The sequence below is a fragment of the Castor canadensis genome, chromosome 16, assembly GCF_047511655.1.
Source record: "Castor canadensis chromosome 16, mCasCan1.hap1v2, whole genome shotgun sequence".
NCBI lineage: Eukaryota > Metazoa > Chordata > Mammalia > Rodentia > Castoridae > Castor > Castor canadensis.
This window is the reverse complement of record NC_133401.1, coordinates 85,957,061-85,971,857: the sequence shown is the minus strand read 5'-3', so window position 1 is coordinate 85,971,857 and position 14,797 is coordinate 85,957,061. Positions and strand designations below refer to the sequence as shown.

The window sequence follows — 14,797 nt, the reverse complement described above, 5'->3', positions numbered from 1 at the left end:
CTTTTTCCTCAAAGGTTAAACAAAAAGAATGAGGAACAACATCCAACAGAAAGCCTAATGAATGGAAAGAGAGTACTGTAATCTCAAGAAAATGCCCAGAATGGGAACTAGGCCTACAGTCCACCACCACGGCTCAAGAATCCAAAAAAGCAAAAACTTCAGAAAACTCATCTCACAAAAGAGCACATTAAAACCATGGACTCAAAAGCAGAAAGAGGCACACACTTAAAATTCTGAGAGTTGGCCAAAGGAGCATGGAGTTTTATGCAGAAATATAATAACCAGGATGTTTTCAAACTCAAGGACTTTGAATATTCTTTTCCCCATGTGTTCTTACATCACTGGAGGACATGCCACAACAATAGGACACCTTACAGTCACTCAAAGGCAGAACACAAACACCTTGCATTACTCTTCGGCGGCAGTCGTCTACCCATTCAGATGAAGGACTGGGTGATGAGGTTGCTCCAGGCATTAACACGCCAGGCTCCCTTTGGGAGGCAAGGTGAGCAGACAGGACGCCTGACGGGCCACTTGGAACCATGTTCGCATAGTTAGCGTATTCATCACGAGCTGGGAATGCTCGGCGCTAAATCAAATCCTCTTGATGACAGCTGACTCTAGGTGATGATTTTCTTCTTGGAGGGCTAGGCAGGGATTTTCTCACAGGACTTGATACTATGTTTTTAATCACCTACGTTTTAATTCTGACCAAGTACGAAACAGTTCAGTAAGTAGAAAGAAACAGGGCTGCTTTATTAAAATACGGAGTTTATTTCACACGTATTGGTCTCCCACCATCTCCATGTCTGACCACCACTACGTCCTAGCATAACATTCCATACACACTTACACCAAGCAAGGGTGGAGGCTCCATCTTTTAAACTAAACAAGCATTTTGGACAACACATTCTTGGCAATGGAACCTGGACAACATTTATCAAACACGGGAGGAAAGTTCTCACTTTGCATTATAAAAAGGACAGCCAGATATCAACTCTTACATAAGTGAAATAAGACGGAATTTCAACAAACTGTTTCAACTATTTTTCTTAAAGAGACTTCCTCCATTGCCAGAGATCTTGAATAGCCTGGAAAAAAAAAAAAAAAAAAAAAAAACCCCAAGGTTAGGCAGCACAATGCTTCATAGGCATCAAAAGTTAAAGTAATCCTCACAGTGAACATCCTCATTTTCACTGTAACACACAAGTGTGTTCCCTCTAGGTAATTAAGGTTCTTCTGGAAATAGGGTCTTGAGCATTATTTGCCTGGACTGGCCAAGAACAAAGATTCTCCTGGTCTCAGCCTCCATAACAGCTAGCATTGCAGGCATGAGCAACCACCCCTCCCCGATCAGGCCCAGCCAGGGCAGGGGGTGGCAGGTCTGTGATCCCAGCTAAGTGAGGTAGCATGGGGTGGGGGAGGAGAACCTTACCTGAAAAATAACTAAAGCACAAAGGGCTATTGGCATGGCTCAAGAGGTAGAGCACCTGCCTACATCCATCATGGGACCAGAGTTCAAACCCCAGTATACCAAAATAAAATTCTCTTTTGGGCAGTTGAATACAGCTGTTACTATGGACTTTGCTTGACTTTACAACCATTTTCAGTACTGGATGAATAACTGTGTGTAAGATGGTTATCAAACAACCTGCACCTTTAGGACAAATGAATTAAAAAATAGCTAATTGTCAATTCCTTGTAACTTACTGAAGAAGTAGAGTTCTGACAAAAAAAAAAACCACAGGACTGTCATGCCTTTGCAGGGTGCCCTGTAGCCTCAGTCTCCTCTACAGTGGTTCAAAAGTAAGAGCACAAAGGGTGAAGGTGGTGTGTGCTGGCTTAGCACCAGGTCAAGAGTACCTCCACAGGTAAGGACTATAAAAAACACTGAACTCAAGCTAAGAGAGCTTATTTCTCATTAGGTTGACTTTAGTGAAACGTTTCCAGTGTTTGCCATCTGTGGATAAAAGAAAAGCAAAGAGCAGGCTAATAGTCAAATAAATGGAGCAAGACAACCACAGCTCACTTCCTTTAGCCACGACAGTACCAAAAGCACAGCTGAGCTGCTCAGCATTCAGAAAACAATTTACCAACTATACAAAGGCTGGGAAACGTACCCAAAGGTATTTTCTCTGCCTCTGCCAAGTACATTCTCAAGTTCCTGTAAGTACGGTCTATGGAATGCTTTATAAAAGGAGCATCCTAGTAAATCACCATGAGAAAATTCAGTTACCTCCTGGTCCGTCATCCGGAAGCAGTTCTTGACATAGTTGATGAACTTGGCTTCCACCTTGGGAAGAGAGCCACCCTAGAGAAGGAGGCACGGTTAAAGATCAGCACAGTAACACTGCTTCAGATTATCAGGAAATACCCCAAGGTTTGCTGCTCCCAAGAGCAGCTTGTCTAAAAAAGAAAAACTGTCATTTTGGACCCAAAAGACCATCAGGACCATGGTGTTTCCAAGTAACAGGTCTGTTGTAAGGTTCAAGTCTTCCCCAGCAGCTACCCTGGAAATCCTATCGCATGCAAGCAGGCAGCTCACCTGCCTGAGCCAGTCATTTTCACCACCCTTCCTCCACCACCCAGAAAGATTCACAACACTTTCTTCCCTTTGGGTTTCTTGTCACAGTGACCAAGACTGAAGATAACCAAATACCCACTGTTCACCAAGAACCCAGGTCAGCACAATACTATCCTGGGCACAGGAAGCAGTACTGTACTTCACAACCTCCAAACTGAACTTGGAACTTCCTTCACATCATGAATGCAGTAAACAACACAACACCATCAGCACTACCTAAGAGTTTGTCACCAAACTCTCAGACCTTACAGTTATTGCAAATAACTTGAAATGTCATCACCGCTATGGAATTATCAGTGTGCTGCATGTACTAGTTTTATGACCCATCAACTAAAATTTAACTGGCTTTCTTTGTATCCTTTCATGCAGTTTAACAAGATTGACAAGACTTCCAAATGCCACAGGGACTATGCCACAATTGGCTATGGTATTAAGACAGTCAACTGCCCCATCACCTAGGGAAAAAGCCTCACTGTAAGTTTCCATTTTAAAGTGATTGCCATGTATATCTGTATTTGGTTCATGCAATTGAATTTATTTATTGAGCTGCTATGAAAAAAAAAAACAGTGATTAACACTTGACCAAAGAGATTAGCTGTGTGCACAAGTGACAGAAAGCAGTGGGGCTCACTAAGTCACAGCAGCAAACAAGCGCTTTAGCGCGTCAAGAGATGCTGCCAGCCTGGAAGGGTGTGGGAGCAAGTCAGGAAAGGGAACAGTAAAGAGAAGACTTCAGTGTGGACTACATTTGTTTCTTCTTTACTTTTTCCCCATCTTTGGGTTAAATACCAGTAGTGCTCAGGACTATTTAATGCACTTGCAATTAAGCCAAGGAGACTGGGCCACATTAAAATGAGGAGGGGCACAATTTCAGCACTGAATGCAAGGGAATCTGAGATTGTCTCAATTGTGATTCCAAGACATTTAAAATGACTGCTCCATAGGCTGCACTAAAGTTAAGTTTGATAGTGAATTCCAGTCCCCAGCCAAGGTAAGTGGCAAGTCTCCCCTCTTCTCACACAGACAAAAGGAGCCAGAGCCTGCCAGTCCCACAAATTCAAGGTATCACCACAGGTATTATCCAGGGACACTTGCTGGAAAAGGGCAAATAAAATGATTCAATTTCCTAGAAAATGTTTAATCACAAGTGATTATGTATAACTAACAAAGTGTCAGAGTCACCATTTCTCCAGCTGCTCCCCACTGCATGAAGACTCATGCCCTCTGCTGGCTCTGCAGTATAATAACAGAGCAGTCCTCGTTTTTATCAGATCATTTAAGATCAGAATTTCCTACTTTGATAGGCTTTTTTTTTAAAAAAACTCACATATGCAAACAAGACATTATAAACTTTCTATAACCCACTTTTGAAAAAACTCCACATACCACTCAAAAGGGATAGGTGTACTGAAAGGGTAAAACCTGAACAGTTTGTCCAAACCTCCACACAGGTACAATGAGGGAAAGACCTCATCTAGTTAAGATACTTCACTCACTTTTTCTATACTTGCTTGCATTTTTGCTTTAATGTCTTCTACAGAACTAGGTCCTTTTGGTGTTTTAGGAGTTTTTTCCTGTTTTTTGAAGGATTCTTGACCCTGGAGAAAAAGTTCAAAAGGTCACAACACTGCAGCTTGTTATTAAACCCACCTTACAGGATTTCCTGTTACCCTTACAATGCTCCCCTATAAAAACAAGCACACAACTAGAGTTGCTATTGTAAAGATTAATGCCACAATTACTGTGTTCTTAAGAACCATTCCTTTAAGAATTAGAAATTCAGGAATATTTAATATTCCAAGTTTTCAGCTCAAAAGTACAACTGAAGGGCCCCAGAAATGCAGTGCAGCTTGTATCTAGACCCACCCAAAGTACAGTCACCTCTTTAAGTAGACCACAGGTCTCCTATGCAGCCAGGAGTGGTCATCTGCTCTACATTGCTATGTGCATTTCAAGACTCCTCATGGGAAAAACTGTTTAAACCTGGTTTTTTGGTGGTTCTGGGGAATGAACCACACCCCCAGCCCTTTTTGCTTTATTTTTAAGACAGAGATGGGATCACAGGCAAGATCAACATGCAGGCCACTTTCCTCTTTAAGACACCAGTTACAGGGCTCCCCATGCACCCATCAGACTCTTTCCCAGCACAATTTGCTGGTTTCTCCCTCACTTCTTCAGTAAAATCTTTTTCTTATGCATGGTGCCACTTACTTTTGATCTTGGTGTTGATGGTTTTGAGTCTTTTCCATTCTGGTTTGATTTTTGTGCATTTTTGGCTGGAGTATCTCGTATAGACTGCAATAAAAAATTAATGTTAAGCCCGTAATCCTAGCTACTCAGGAGGCAGAAATCAGGAGGATCATACTTCAAAGCCAGCCTAGGCAAATAGTTCACTGAGATCCTAACTTGAAGAAAGTCTATACACACACACACACACACACACACACACGCTGCTGGAGTGGCTCAAGGAGTAGGTGGAATTCAAATCCCAATACCACAAAAAAATAATAATAATCAGTGTCTCCTCTCTCCCACTGTACACATCAGTGCAAATAAACTTATCCCAAACCATGGTAAGAAAAAGCAGCAGTGGGCTGGCAGAATGGCAAGAGTGCCTGCTTAGCAAGTATGAGGCAGTGTTCAAATGCCAGTCCCACCAAAAAAAAAAAGTATTTTAAAGTTAGCACTGTAGAAGGCCACATGTTTAAAGTGAAGTTTTGGGCAAATCCTATCTCATGACTATTTTCAATAGATCATCTCCCAAGCCAGTTTCCACTAACTACGGCTATGTCCTTCTCAAACCCTGTTCTCTGTCACTGTCTACTTACTTTCTTCACTGGAGCCTTCTCTTCAGCTTCATCCTCCTCAAAATCATCGTCATCGTCACTACAAATGAAGCCAAAACATTAGATTCTTTTGAAATCTGGGGAAATTGACAGAAGGATCTAAAGAGAAGTGACCCACATTCACTGCAGCACTGTTCCCAACAGGCAGGAGGTAAAAGCAGCCAGAGCTGGATGAAGCATACACACATACAAGGCATCCTGCCACACACTGCAACATAAACCTATTGCATTGGGTGAAATATGCCATTCAAAGGGGTGAATACTGCATAATTCCACTTATAATGTATCAAAAGTGAACACGCTGTGCTTGCCAACAGCTGGTGAATGCAGACCTGTTCAGCTCTGTAGTAACACCATGTTGCAATTGCAAAGCTTGACTAGGCCAGCAGACTTAATGTTGTTAAAATGCCAGCACTCCCAAACAGATGTAGGTTTAACACAATTTAAGAATCACAGCTGGCTTGTCTGTAGAAACTGATCCTAAAATTCATGTAGTTCAAGGGACTGGACTGGATGTACCAAAACTCTTGAAAATGAGTATCACTGACAGATACACACTTGATCAAGAGGTAGGGAGACTTTAAAGAGCCCAAGTGTAAAATTAGACCTCTTGAAAATTAACTCTTGTGTTCTGGTCATCAAGAGTAAAGACAGGGTGGTGGAGTGTAGTGGCTCAATCGAAAGAACACTTGTCTAGCAGGTGTGAGGCCCTGAGTTCAAACCCCAGTGCTGCAAAAACCAAAAAACAAAACGCAAAATATAACCCTTAGAATGACACAAAATATTTGCAAATCATGTTTCCAAGTTACATAAGGAATTCTTACGATTCATTTTTAAATGGCAAAGAATCTGAACAGGTATTCCTTACAAGACACACAAATGGTCAGTAAATACTAAAGAACATCGTTATTCAGGGATATGCAAATCAAACCCAACAATATTATCACTTGACATAATTGTTGATGGCTATACACAAAGTGTTAGGATATGGACAAACCAGAACTGCAAACACTGCTGATGAAAAAGAAAAGTGAAAAAGTGCCCAGACATTCATAGAACCAAGGCCAAAGTGCAACAACGAAAATTCTCACTCACTGAGTGAATAAACCCAATGGAAAGTCTAGAATTCAATGACTATTCAGCCACACAATAATTAAGTACTGATACTAATGCCACATGAAGGCAATGACAAACACACCAATTCCCTTTGAGTATCTGCAACAAGTATGGACAAAGCTCAGTGGCTGGACAGAGCCTGAGCAGCACGCTTTTTGAGACGATGGGATGTTCCAACATTACTGGGGAAGCCTTTGATTCTTTGCTGATTCTACCACTGAAGCCTGACTGCTACAGTGGGTTGTGACAAGGTTTGAATGTGGGAGCCCCTGGTTCTCCCTAGAGACGCTCATTAACCTAAAGCTGTCTGCCGGCATCAACAGAGTAATCTCATTTCCATCCACGAGTGTTGCCTCTTCACTATGTCTTCCAGAAGGGTCTTCCCATTTTCTCACTCATGTCCTAGATTTGAGATTATGGCCTGGATCTCAGTGGTCCAGGCCTGATCTCATGGCATCTGCTTATTATTCTATGGAGTAATGGGCAGGAAAATTCTTCAGGTGCACCATGTACTTTAAAAGGGTGAGTGGTAGGGGAGAGGAGAAATCAAATTCCTTTTGGGAAGTCCACAGAATCTGTATTAGCAGTAATAGAACTGGTTTACATCTCAGTGCTAACACTGGCCTTGGAACCCATCCTTGCAGGTGCTTCTACTAGAAACAAGATGCTTTACCTTTAAGGACACTCCCTAACTTATCTGAAAAGGCTTACCACTCCAACAGTCATGCACCACCTGAAGACAGGTACATTTTATAATGTGCTTACACGAACTAAGACGGCTAGGTCACTAGGCCATACACCACTGACCAAGAGGATATGCAAATGCATGCTGTCAGTGTGCCACCCACAGGGGGTTCATTCCCTCTTGGCTCTTTCAATACCAGGAATGCTGCTCAAGCACCTTATATAAAAGGTTTCAGCATTTGCATAACTCTTACCTACCTTCTCATTTGGGGTGTGCTCTGGGATCAATTTCCATATACACACTTATATATCTCAGGATACTTCAAATACGTAATACAATGTAAATATTCTATAACTAACTATACTGAGGGGCTAGGAAGGTATAGCTCAGTACAGTGCATGCCTACCAAGGCCAAGGTCCTGAATTCAGATAAGAAATGCTACACTGTATTACTTAAAAAATGGTAACAGAAAGGCCTACGTACAGGTTGAGTACAGTTTAGAAGGATCAGAGTATTTCTGACCTGTGGTTGGTTGAAGCTAGATGCAGACTCCACAGACACAGGGTCAGCTGAACATGCATTATATGGTTTTACGGTTATATACAAACACGAATATAACCTCAGTCAAGTAAGTGTACACCATCCCATCCCCCCCCAAACAGGATCCCTCATTTTCCCAGTACAAGGCAAACTTCAACTCAAACTTTCCTGCCACCTATATGCTGGGTGGTTATCATCTCACCCTACAATATGGGTTCCTCTAGCCTGCACTGACTGTCCCTTACCACCCATGCTCCATTAAAACTTATTTTGATCTCAACATCTATGCTTACATCCATTCCCTAAGATCCAGAAGAACACAATGTATAAAAATTCCTGAACTGTGATTTTATCAGCAATTACACTCATTTTAAATTTAAAGAGAGGAAAACTTCCCAGGCCCAGCAGAATCAGTACAACTTTCAGGCCCTACTCCAAAGCTCTCCTAGAAGGAACAGTGAGGTCTGAGCCCTCAGCTAATATGCTGCTATATACTCTAACTTGGTGTCATTACTTCCCCTTTGTTTCCTAGCTTAATTCTCGCCACATTCTTCAGGTTGTGACAGTGAACAACTAGATTATTTGTAAGATTGACATGCAGGTATTCCCAAGGACTCAGTTCTTCAGCCCTGAGCCATTTTTCTGCCTTCACGTATGCTCAGTTTTTTCTTCTGTAACAACCAATGTTGCTTTGAGGCTTCTGAAGCCCCAGCCTCTAGATTTGTTCATTAGTACATTTCTCTTGAAGCCTTAAATTCTATCTCAAATATCTTCAGCAAGTAGTTCAGTAGTAGGGACAAAACTTAGACAAGCTTTCTAAGCACAAGTGACACATAAGACCAATTAGGAAGTTGTCAACAGTACTATGTATTACACAGCTTGATCTAGTGTACTAAAACTTTCCAACTAAAATTTAAATTCCCTTTTGAATCTTAGCTTGTCAATACAATAAAGAGCTCAAGAGCCACAGACAAAATCAGTAAGGAAAGTTACTTTATCTATCCTCTTCTTCCCACCCAATCCACTCATGTATAAGCTGGTTAGTGTAAAGCACCCATGGTCTAGTGACAGTAAACACCCACAACCCTTCTGAAGCACAGAAGCTAACCCAGGCTCAACAGCCACCAATCTCTAATTATCAATTACAGAAGATGGCTGGCAAGTGGCTGTCCTAAAATCCTTCTCACACAACCACACAAGTCTAAGCATTTACTCACTCCTCCTCATCGTCATCATCTTCATCCTCTTCGTCGTCATCTTCATCAGCAAGTTTTACTTTTTTCTTAAAAAAAACAAAACAAAACAAAAAACTCATGAGCAACAGCTGACCTTCACCACACCCAAGGCTAGAAGCCACACCTGCATTAAGGCCAGGTCTCTACCTGTGGAACCTTGCTACCACCTCCAGGGGCTGACCGCTTCCCAGACACACTCAAGAGTTTCACATCTTCTTCCTCCTCATCTTCTGACTCGGCGTCTTCCTCCACAGCTGGAATAAAATTAGACACGACCGTACTCCCAATAAGCAAGAACTCAAAGTAAAAAATGAACACTGATAGCATAGGAATGAGTTTTTTAAAGACAGATTCTACTAAAAATACAAGGGAGATCAGAAAATTAAGATGGTTGAGCTAATGCTCACTGCTATTTATTTTAAAAAGCAAAATCAGACCTTCCTAGACATAAATTACTCAATTCCTACTTGAACCAATTAAAAGGTAACGATCTAGAATAAAGCACACTGTACAAAGTCCAGATCAGGAATGGAGCCACTACAGTAAATCCAAGTAGCATACCTACTAAGTGCTGGCCGCTGATATGCACAGGCCCCGAGCCACACTTCAACCTCAAGACCACAGGTGGTGTAATTTCAAAGCCCCCAAGGGAAACCTACAGGACAGAAATCGTTAATCACTGATCATAGTGAAAATGCTTGCAGTAACAAACCACACAACTGAATGCAATTGACCTACCCACTCCAGACCTGACCATTCAACTTCACAGGGACAGACTGGAGCCAAATAAAATATACCTTTCATTTTTGTTACCCAAATGCCACCTATCTTAAAGCCATAGATATTGCCCTTACCGTTGGCTGTACAGACATTTTCAGGGTTGCTAATGTCACTTTAATTGGACTGCCTTCATAATTCATTGCCTCTGCTTCCACGATGTGCAGCTCATCCTTGGCACCAGCGCCTAAACTGACCTGTGAGCAAAGCACAAGTTCAAGCCCCAGGTATTTCATGACCAACCCTCCCCCAATCTGTATGTGCTAAAAACAAAGTACAACGTGTAAGAGGGAAAAAGCAAAAGCATGTGAGAACAAACAGACACTCTGCATTTATTTGCTAATATCTGGTTTTTAACCATGGAAGCCATTCTTAATGACACACTTGTTCTGTTTCACCTCCTTGCCCTGAACCACTAGTCAAATGTTACTAACAGTTCTAGAGACAACTTGAGGCAACAGATGATTTTGTGTAGATAGGCTGGAGGACAAGCTGGCTTTTGTTAATTGGGCCCTGAAAGTTTTCCATCCCACCTTGGGCAGTTTACTATATAGCTTGCCAAACATTAAAGTTATTTAAACTAGTTTCACACAGATGCCAGACAAAACAGACAAGAAATTAATTGGAATGATCACAAATGTATTCCTTCTGAATAAATTAAAATACACTGGTCAGTGCCAGGAGACATCTAAAATAGAAAACCTGAAACTAATCAATCAAAACAAGTTTAATTCTTTTTGATGTTATAGTTGGGAGATACTTCACTTTATGAATCATAACAAATTACCAGGGGAGTTGGGGAGAGAGAGGGAAGAGAAGGGAAGGGGAGAGAGAGGGAAGGGAAGGAAAGAGGGGAAGGAAGGGCAGAGGAGGGGAGGGGAGGGGAAAGGGGAGTTTGATAGTGTTAAGGAAGAAGTTTTGAACTGTTAAAGAGAAATGACAATATCTTCTGTGGCTGTTCTTTTTTATAAAACTTATTATTGTTATAAGTGATAAGAGTTAAAAGTCATTCAGAGTAAACTCAAACTATTGGCTCAGCTTTTAAAATTATAACATTGGACAAATCAAAGTCAAAGTATAAAAGCCCAGAACAATATTGGGATATGAGAACTTTGGTCAGATGTTAGACAGACTATCCAAACAGCTGGAAAAGATGTTGATTATCCTTGGGAAATTTGTAATGTATTTGACTCATGTTTTCATGGATCTGTGGACTGTCCTAGGGGGTTTGAAGGAGAGAAATCATGCCAAGAACTTTATCTGGAAAATGATAGTATTTTACCAGTTTTCCAATTAGACAACAAAAGAATTTAAAGAACAATAACAAGAATACTCACAATCAACAAATGCTATCTCTGCATTAGTAATGTTGAGGTTGTATGTCCAGAGTGACTGAGTAAATTAGCCAAATTCATTTAATTTATACACAACTATTTCTTAAAAATGTATCCACTCATAAATACAACATAAAGTGATTAAAAAATAATAATAAAAAAAATAAAAACAAAGTACAATGGAAAACTGATTTGTCACATCCAGTAAAAATGCAAGCATTGATGTGGACCATCTACAAGTACCAAGTGAGCAGTTACTGCAGAGGCCCACCACTGCCCGGGGGCTTTTCACCGCAGCTGAAGGACAGCAAAACAGGAGCAGGCAGACTTGACATGACTCACATGGTCCTTGCCACCAGTATGCAGATGACATATATGGGACCCGATTATTCAAATACCATATTACAAGCCATCAAGGAAGCAAAAGAAATAAGCCACATGAACAGGAAACGGAAGGCTGGAAGGTTACATTTTAAGTACCGTTCTCAGGGATAACTGGTGCTCATTTTCATCGTTATCCACCTTAAAGTGATAATCTTTGTCGGCCTTTAGTTCACAACCTGTAAATAAGGAAAAACAAATCTAACCAGGAAGAAAATAACCTGAAACTCTACTTGTTAACAGTATCAAGATACTAACTTGTGAACTAGTTTTTCAGTTCTAGTTATCGGAGGGGCAAGGCATTTCTTGAACATGAACTCTATATACACAGTAACACCTGTAAGACTTTGCATGTTCCATTTTCTCAGTGTAGTTAGTTTCATTCTCAACTACAATATGACAGCCACCACTCATTCTACAGTTACAAACAGGCTTGTGATTTATTAAGTCTGCAACTGAACCCAGTACCTAAAGCAAAGCCTAATGTACGACACTAACTCCCCCATTTATTTTAAAGCAGCTTTATTCTCTAATCTCAAGAAAAGTGAAAATTAGAATGAGAATGGCTGAACAAAGCGAACAGCTTGCAATTAAAACGGAAAAACTACAAATACAAAAGCAAAGCTTGTTTTTTTGAGAGGTCACCTTCTAAGCAACAGAAATTGACTTGTACACGTTATACTCGGAAGATCCGGGGATATTTCCAGTAGAATTAACAGATTTTGATACAAATTGATGAGCAAGTTCAACTATCCAAAATGGCTAGGAATAAACCCTTAATATGTAAGGGTCATATATGCACTTCCAAAAAATGTTTTAAATAGATGATGTAACAGCCACTGATCAATTAACAAATCTCAGCGTGGTTGAAGAGATAAAAGGCGGACAGGGTTCACACCTAGATCTGAGTCTGGCACAAGTTCACGATTATGCTTACTGACTGAAAGGCGAAGCAGGGCTGTCCAAAGCAGCTCAGCTCGCGTGTGGGGAGGGGGGGGTCCCCAGACCCCTGGGGACAGTTGGCTGGACCCAGGCACGTTTGCGCTGAAGGCCACTGCAGCCCAGCTTTGGAGTAGAGAAGGGTTCTGGTTCAGGTCAGAAGCATGTGTGGAGTCACAGCCACTCATGAGCGCTGTCCAGGCCCACAGTGGACAGGACGGGCCCTAAGAGGGCGGGCTGCCATCACAGAGGACGCACTGGCCGGAACAAAGGCCCTAGGAATCCCTGTGCCCACGATGGGTCTCATTGCCGCCACGGGACCCCAGGCTCAGGGCCACAGGGCACCCGCGAGCCCGGATGTGGAGCCCACACCCCCTTCCCCGACCACGTGGCGACCACGTGGCCAGCGGGCCCCTCGTCGCGCCTCCCCTCCCCCTGGAACCGGCAAAGGTTCCGGGGCTGCGTCTTGGTCTCGGAGCACCAGGTTGCGGCCTGAAGAACGCCGGGCCGGGTCCCCTCCACCGAGGGGGGCCGTGCTGACCCCCGAAGCCCGTGTATGACACAGGCCCTCCCCCCACCAACCTGCAAACTTCCACGCACCTCGAAGCAAAGTCATACGCGCCTTGCGGGCCGGGCCACGCCGCGGCCGCCTTCCACCGCCCCAGGGCCCGGCCGCCGCCCACCGCCTGCGCCCGCCCGCCCGCCGCGCTCGCACCGCGCGCCTCCCCGCCCCCCAGGCTCCCGCTCAGGCCTCAGAGGCTCCCCGACCCCCCCAAAGCTAGCAGGCCCTGTGCGGCCTCGCCTCAACACCCCCCCAGCACTTGCCGAAAAGGTAGTTCTGGGGCCTCAGGGGGCTCATGTCCATATCCATCGAATCTTCCATGGGGCGGTACCACACGCTCAGGTGGGGAGAGAAGGAGGACAGAGATAACCGACTACCGCTCTCGAGAACAGACGCGCAGGACGGAATCACGCCAGGGAAAGGACGCGGGCTCCCCGCACATATATATAGCCCGAGGAGATCTCGCGAGAGCTTCCCCAAGCCCCGCCCCCGCGCGCGTGCCCGGCAACTCCCCTCCCCGCAGGGACGCGCTACTGCGCAAGCGCTCTCCCACCCCGCGCCTTTCTACCTCGCTCCCCCCGCCGCCTCCAGGTGCTCCGCGGGCTCCCACTGAGCACGCGCGTCGAGAGCGCTAGCCACGCCTCTCCGCTGCCGTCGCCCCTGCGCATGCGTGCGTTCCTTCCCCCCCACCATCCCCACCCCCAGCCGCGCCGCGCGCGCGCTCCCGGCCTCCAGCCCGTCCACGTCCTCTCCCGCTCCCGCGCGCGGGTCTCGCGCCCGGAGCCTGCGCAGCCCACCCTGAAAGATGGCGGCGGCTTTCCTCTGCTGCTCTGGGCCCAGAGGGTTCCTTCGCGCGCAGGGGGCCTGAGAACTGCTCGGTCCATCTTTCTCCATCCTCCAGTACCCGCAGCGTCCAGGCGGGCAGAGCTCCTCCTGCAGAGTTCAGTGTCAGGGTCATTTGCGAGTCATTTGTTGAGTAGGTAGATGAAGCTACTGGCCAGACTCCCATAGCTCTGTCCTTTCCCAGGAAGCAGCTGTTTGAGGTGCTTTTGCTGGGGAGCCCTGACTCTTAATGCGCCCACGAGTCAACTGCAGGAGCTAGGTACCCCAGCCTCCGTGACGTATCCATGTCCTTTGCTCTGAGCCATTTTCTCCTGCAGTCTCTTTGCAGCCATCTTGGAACCCGGGCAGGACCAGACCACCTGCCAGGCCTGGAAGACTTATTCTGGCAAGGTCCCACCCGGCCAAGCCTGAGACCGTGAGCACCCCGCCGCTTTTGACCACGGAGCACACCTGCCCGGACTGCCTAAGCGTGCACACCTGTCCACCGCCTGCTTGCACTTCTGTGTAAAACTAAGACAAATGTCAATTCCGGGAAGATGGGCTGAAGGGCTGTCTTCCCACAGCTGCTCAGAAAATTCCTCTCTTTGCCCTTCACCATTACTCCTTCCGTTGGGGCAAGTAGCCAGACCGGGCCTGTGAAACACAGGGCCTGGGGCTGAAGACATCTGTAACAACTCCGGGGTTCAAGTTTGCATCTGCGCTTTTGAGATCAAAAGGGGACTGAGTCAAGTCTCCTGCTGAGAGCTGCAAGCATCCTAAAAGTTGAGAGGGGTGCAGGCACTGCTTGGTCTTGAAGGAAAAACTGTGGCCTGTAGGAAATGGCAAAGCCTAATTCAGATCTCTGGAGGTGTACCTGGAGTAGCATTTTCAACTACGTCTTGACAGACAGGACACCTGGAGACCTCAGCATGGGCTTTTCTGAGGCTACTATCGGTATCTTTATCTCAATATAGC

General features: G+C 44.6%; 1 protein-coding gene across 1 annotated transcript; it reads right to left on the bottom strand.

Annotated features, from left to right (window-relative positions):
* Positions 1-735: 735 nt before the first annotated feature.
* On the bottom strand, positions 736-13,446 carry Npm1 (nucleophosmin 1). The gene is made up of 11 exons (XM_020180312.2): positions 13,264-13,446; positions 11,599-11,678; positions 9,862-9,981; positions 9,569-9,662; positions 9,155-9,261; positions 8,990-9,054; positions 5,413-5,470; positions 4,796-4,879; positions 4,081-4,182; positions 2,237-2,311; positions 736-1,091 (listed from the first exon to the last, which is right to left on the bottom strand). Exons 1-11 carry the CDS (start codon positions 13,319-13,321, stop codon positions 1,053-1,055), a joined length of 882 nt encoding a protein of 293 aa, XP_020035901.1. The 5' UTR covers positions 13,322-13,446; the 3' UTR covers positions 736-1,052.
* Between the last annotated feature and the right edge of the window lie 1,351 nt (positions 13,447-14,797).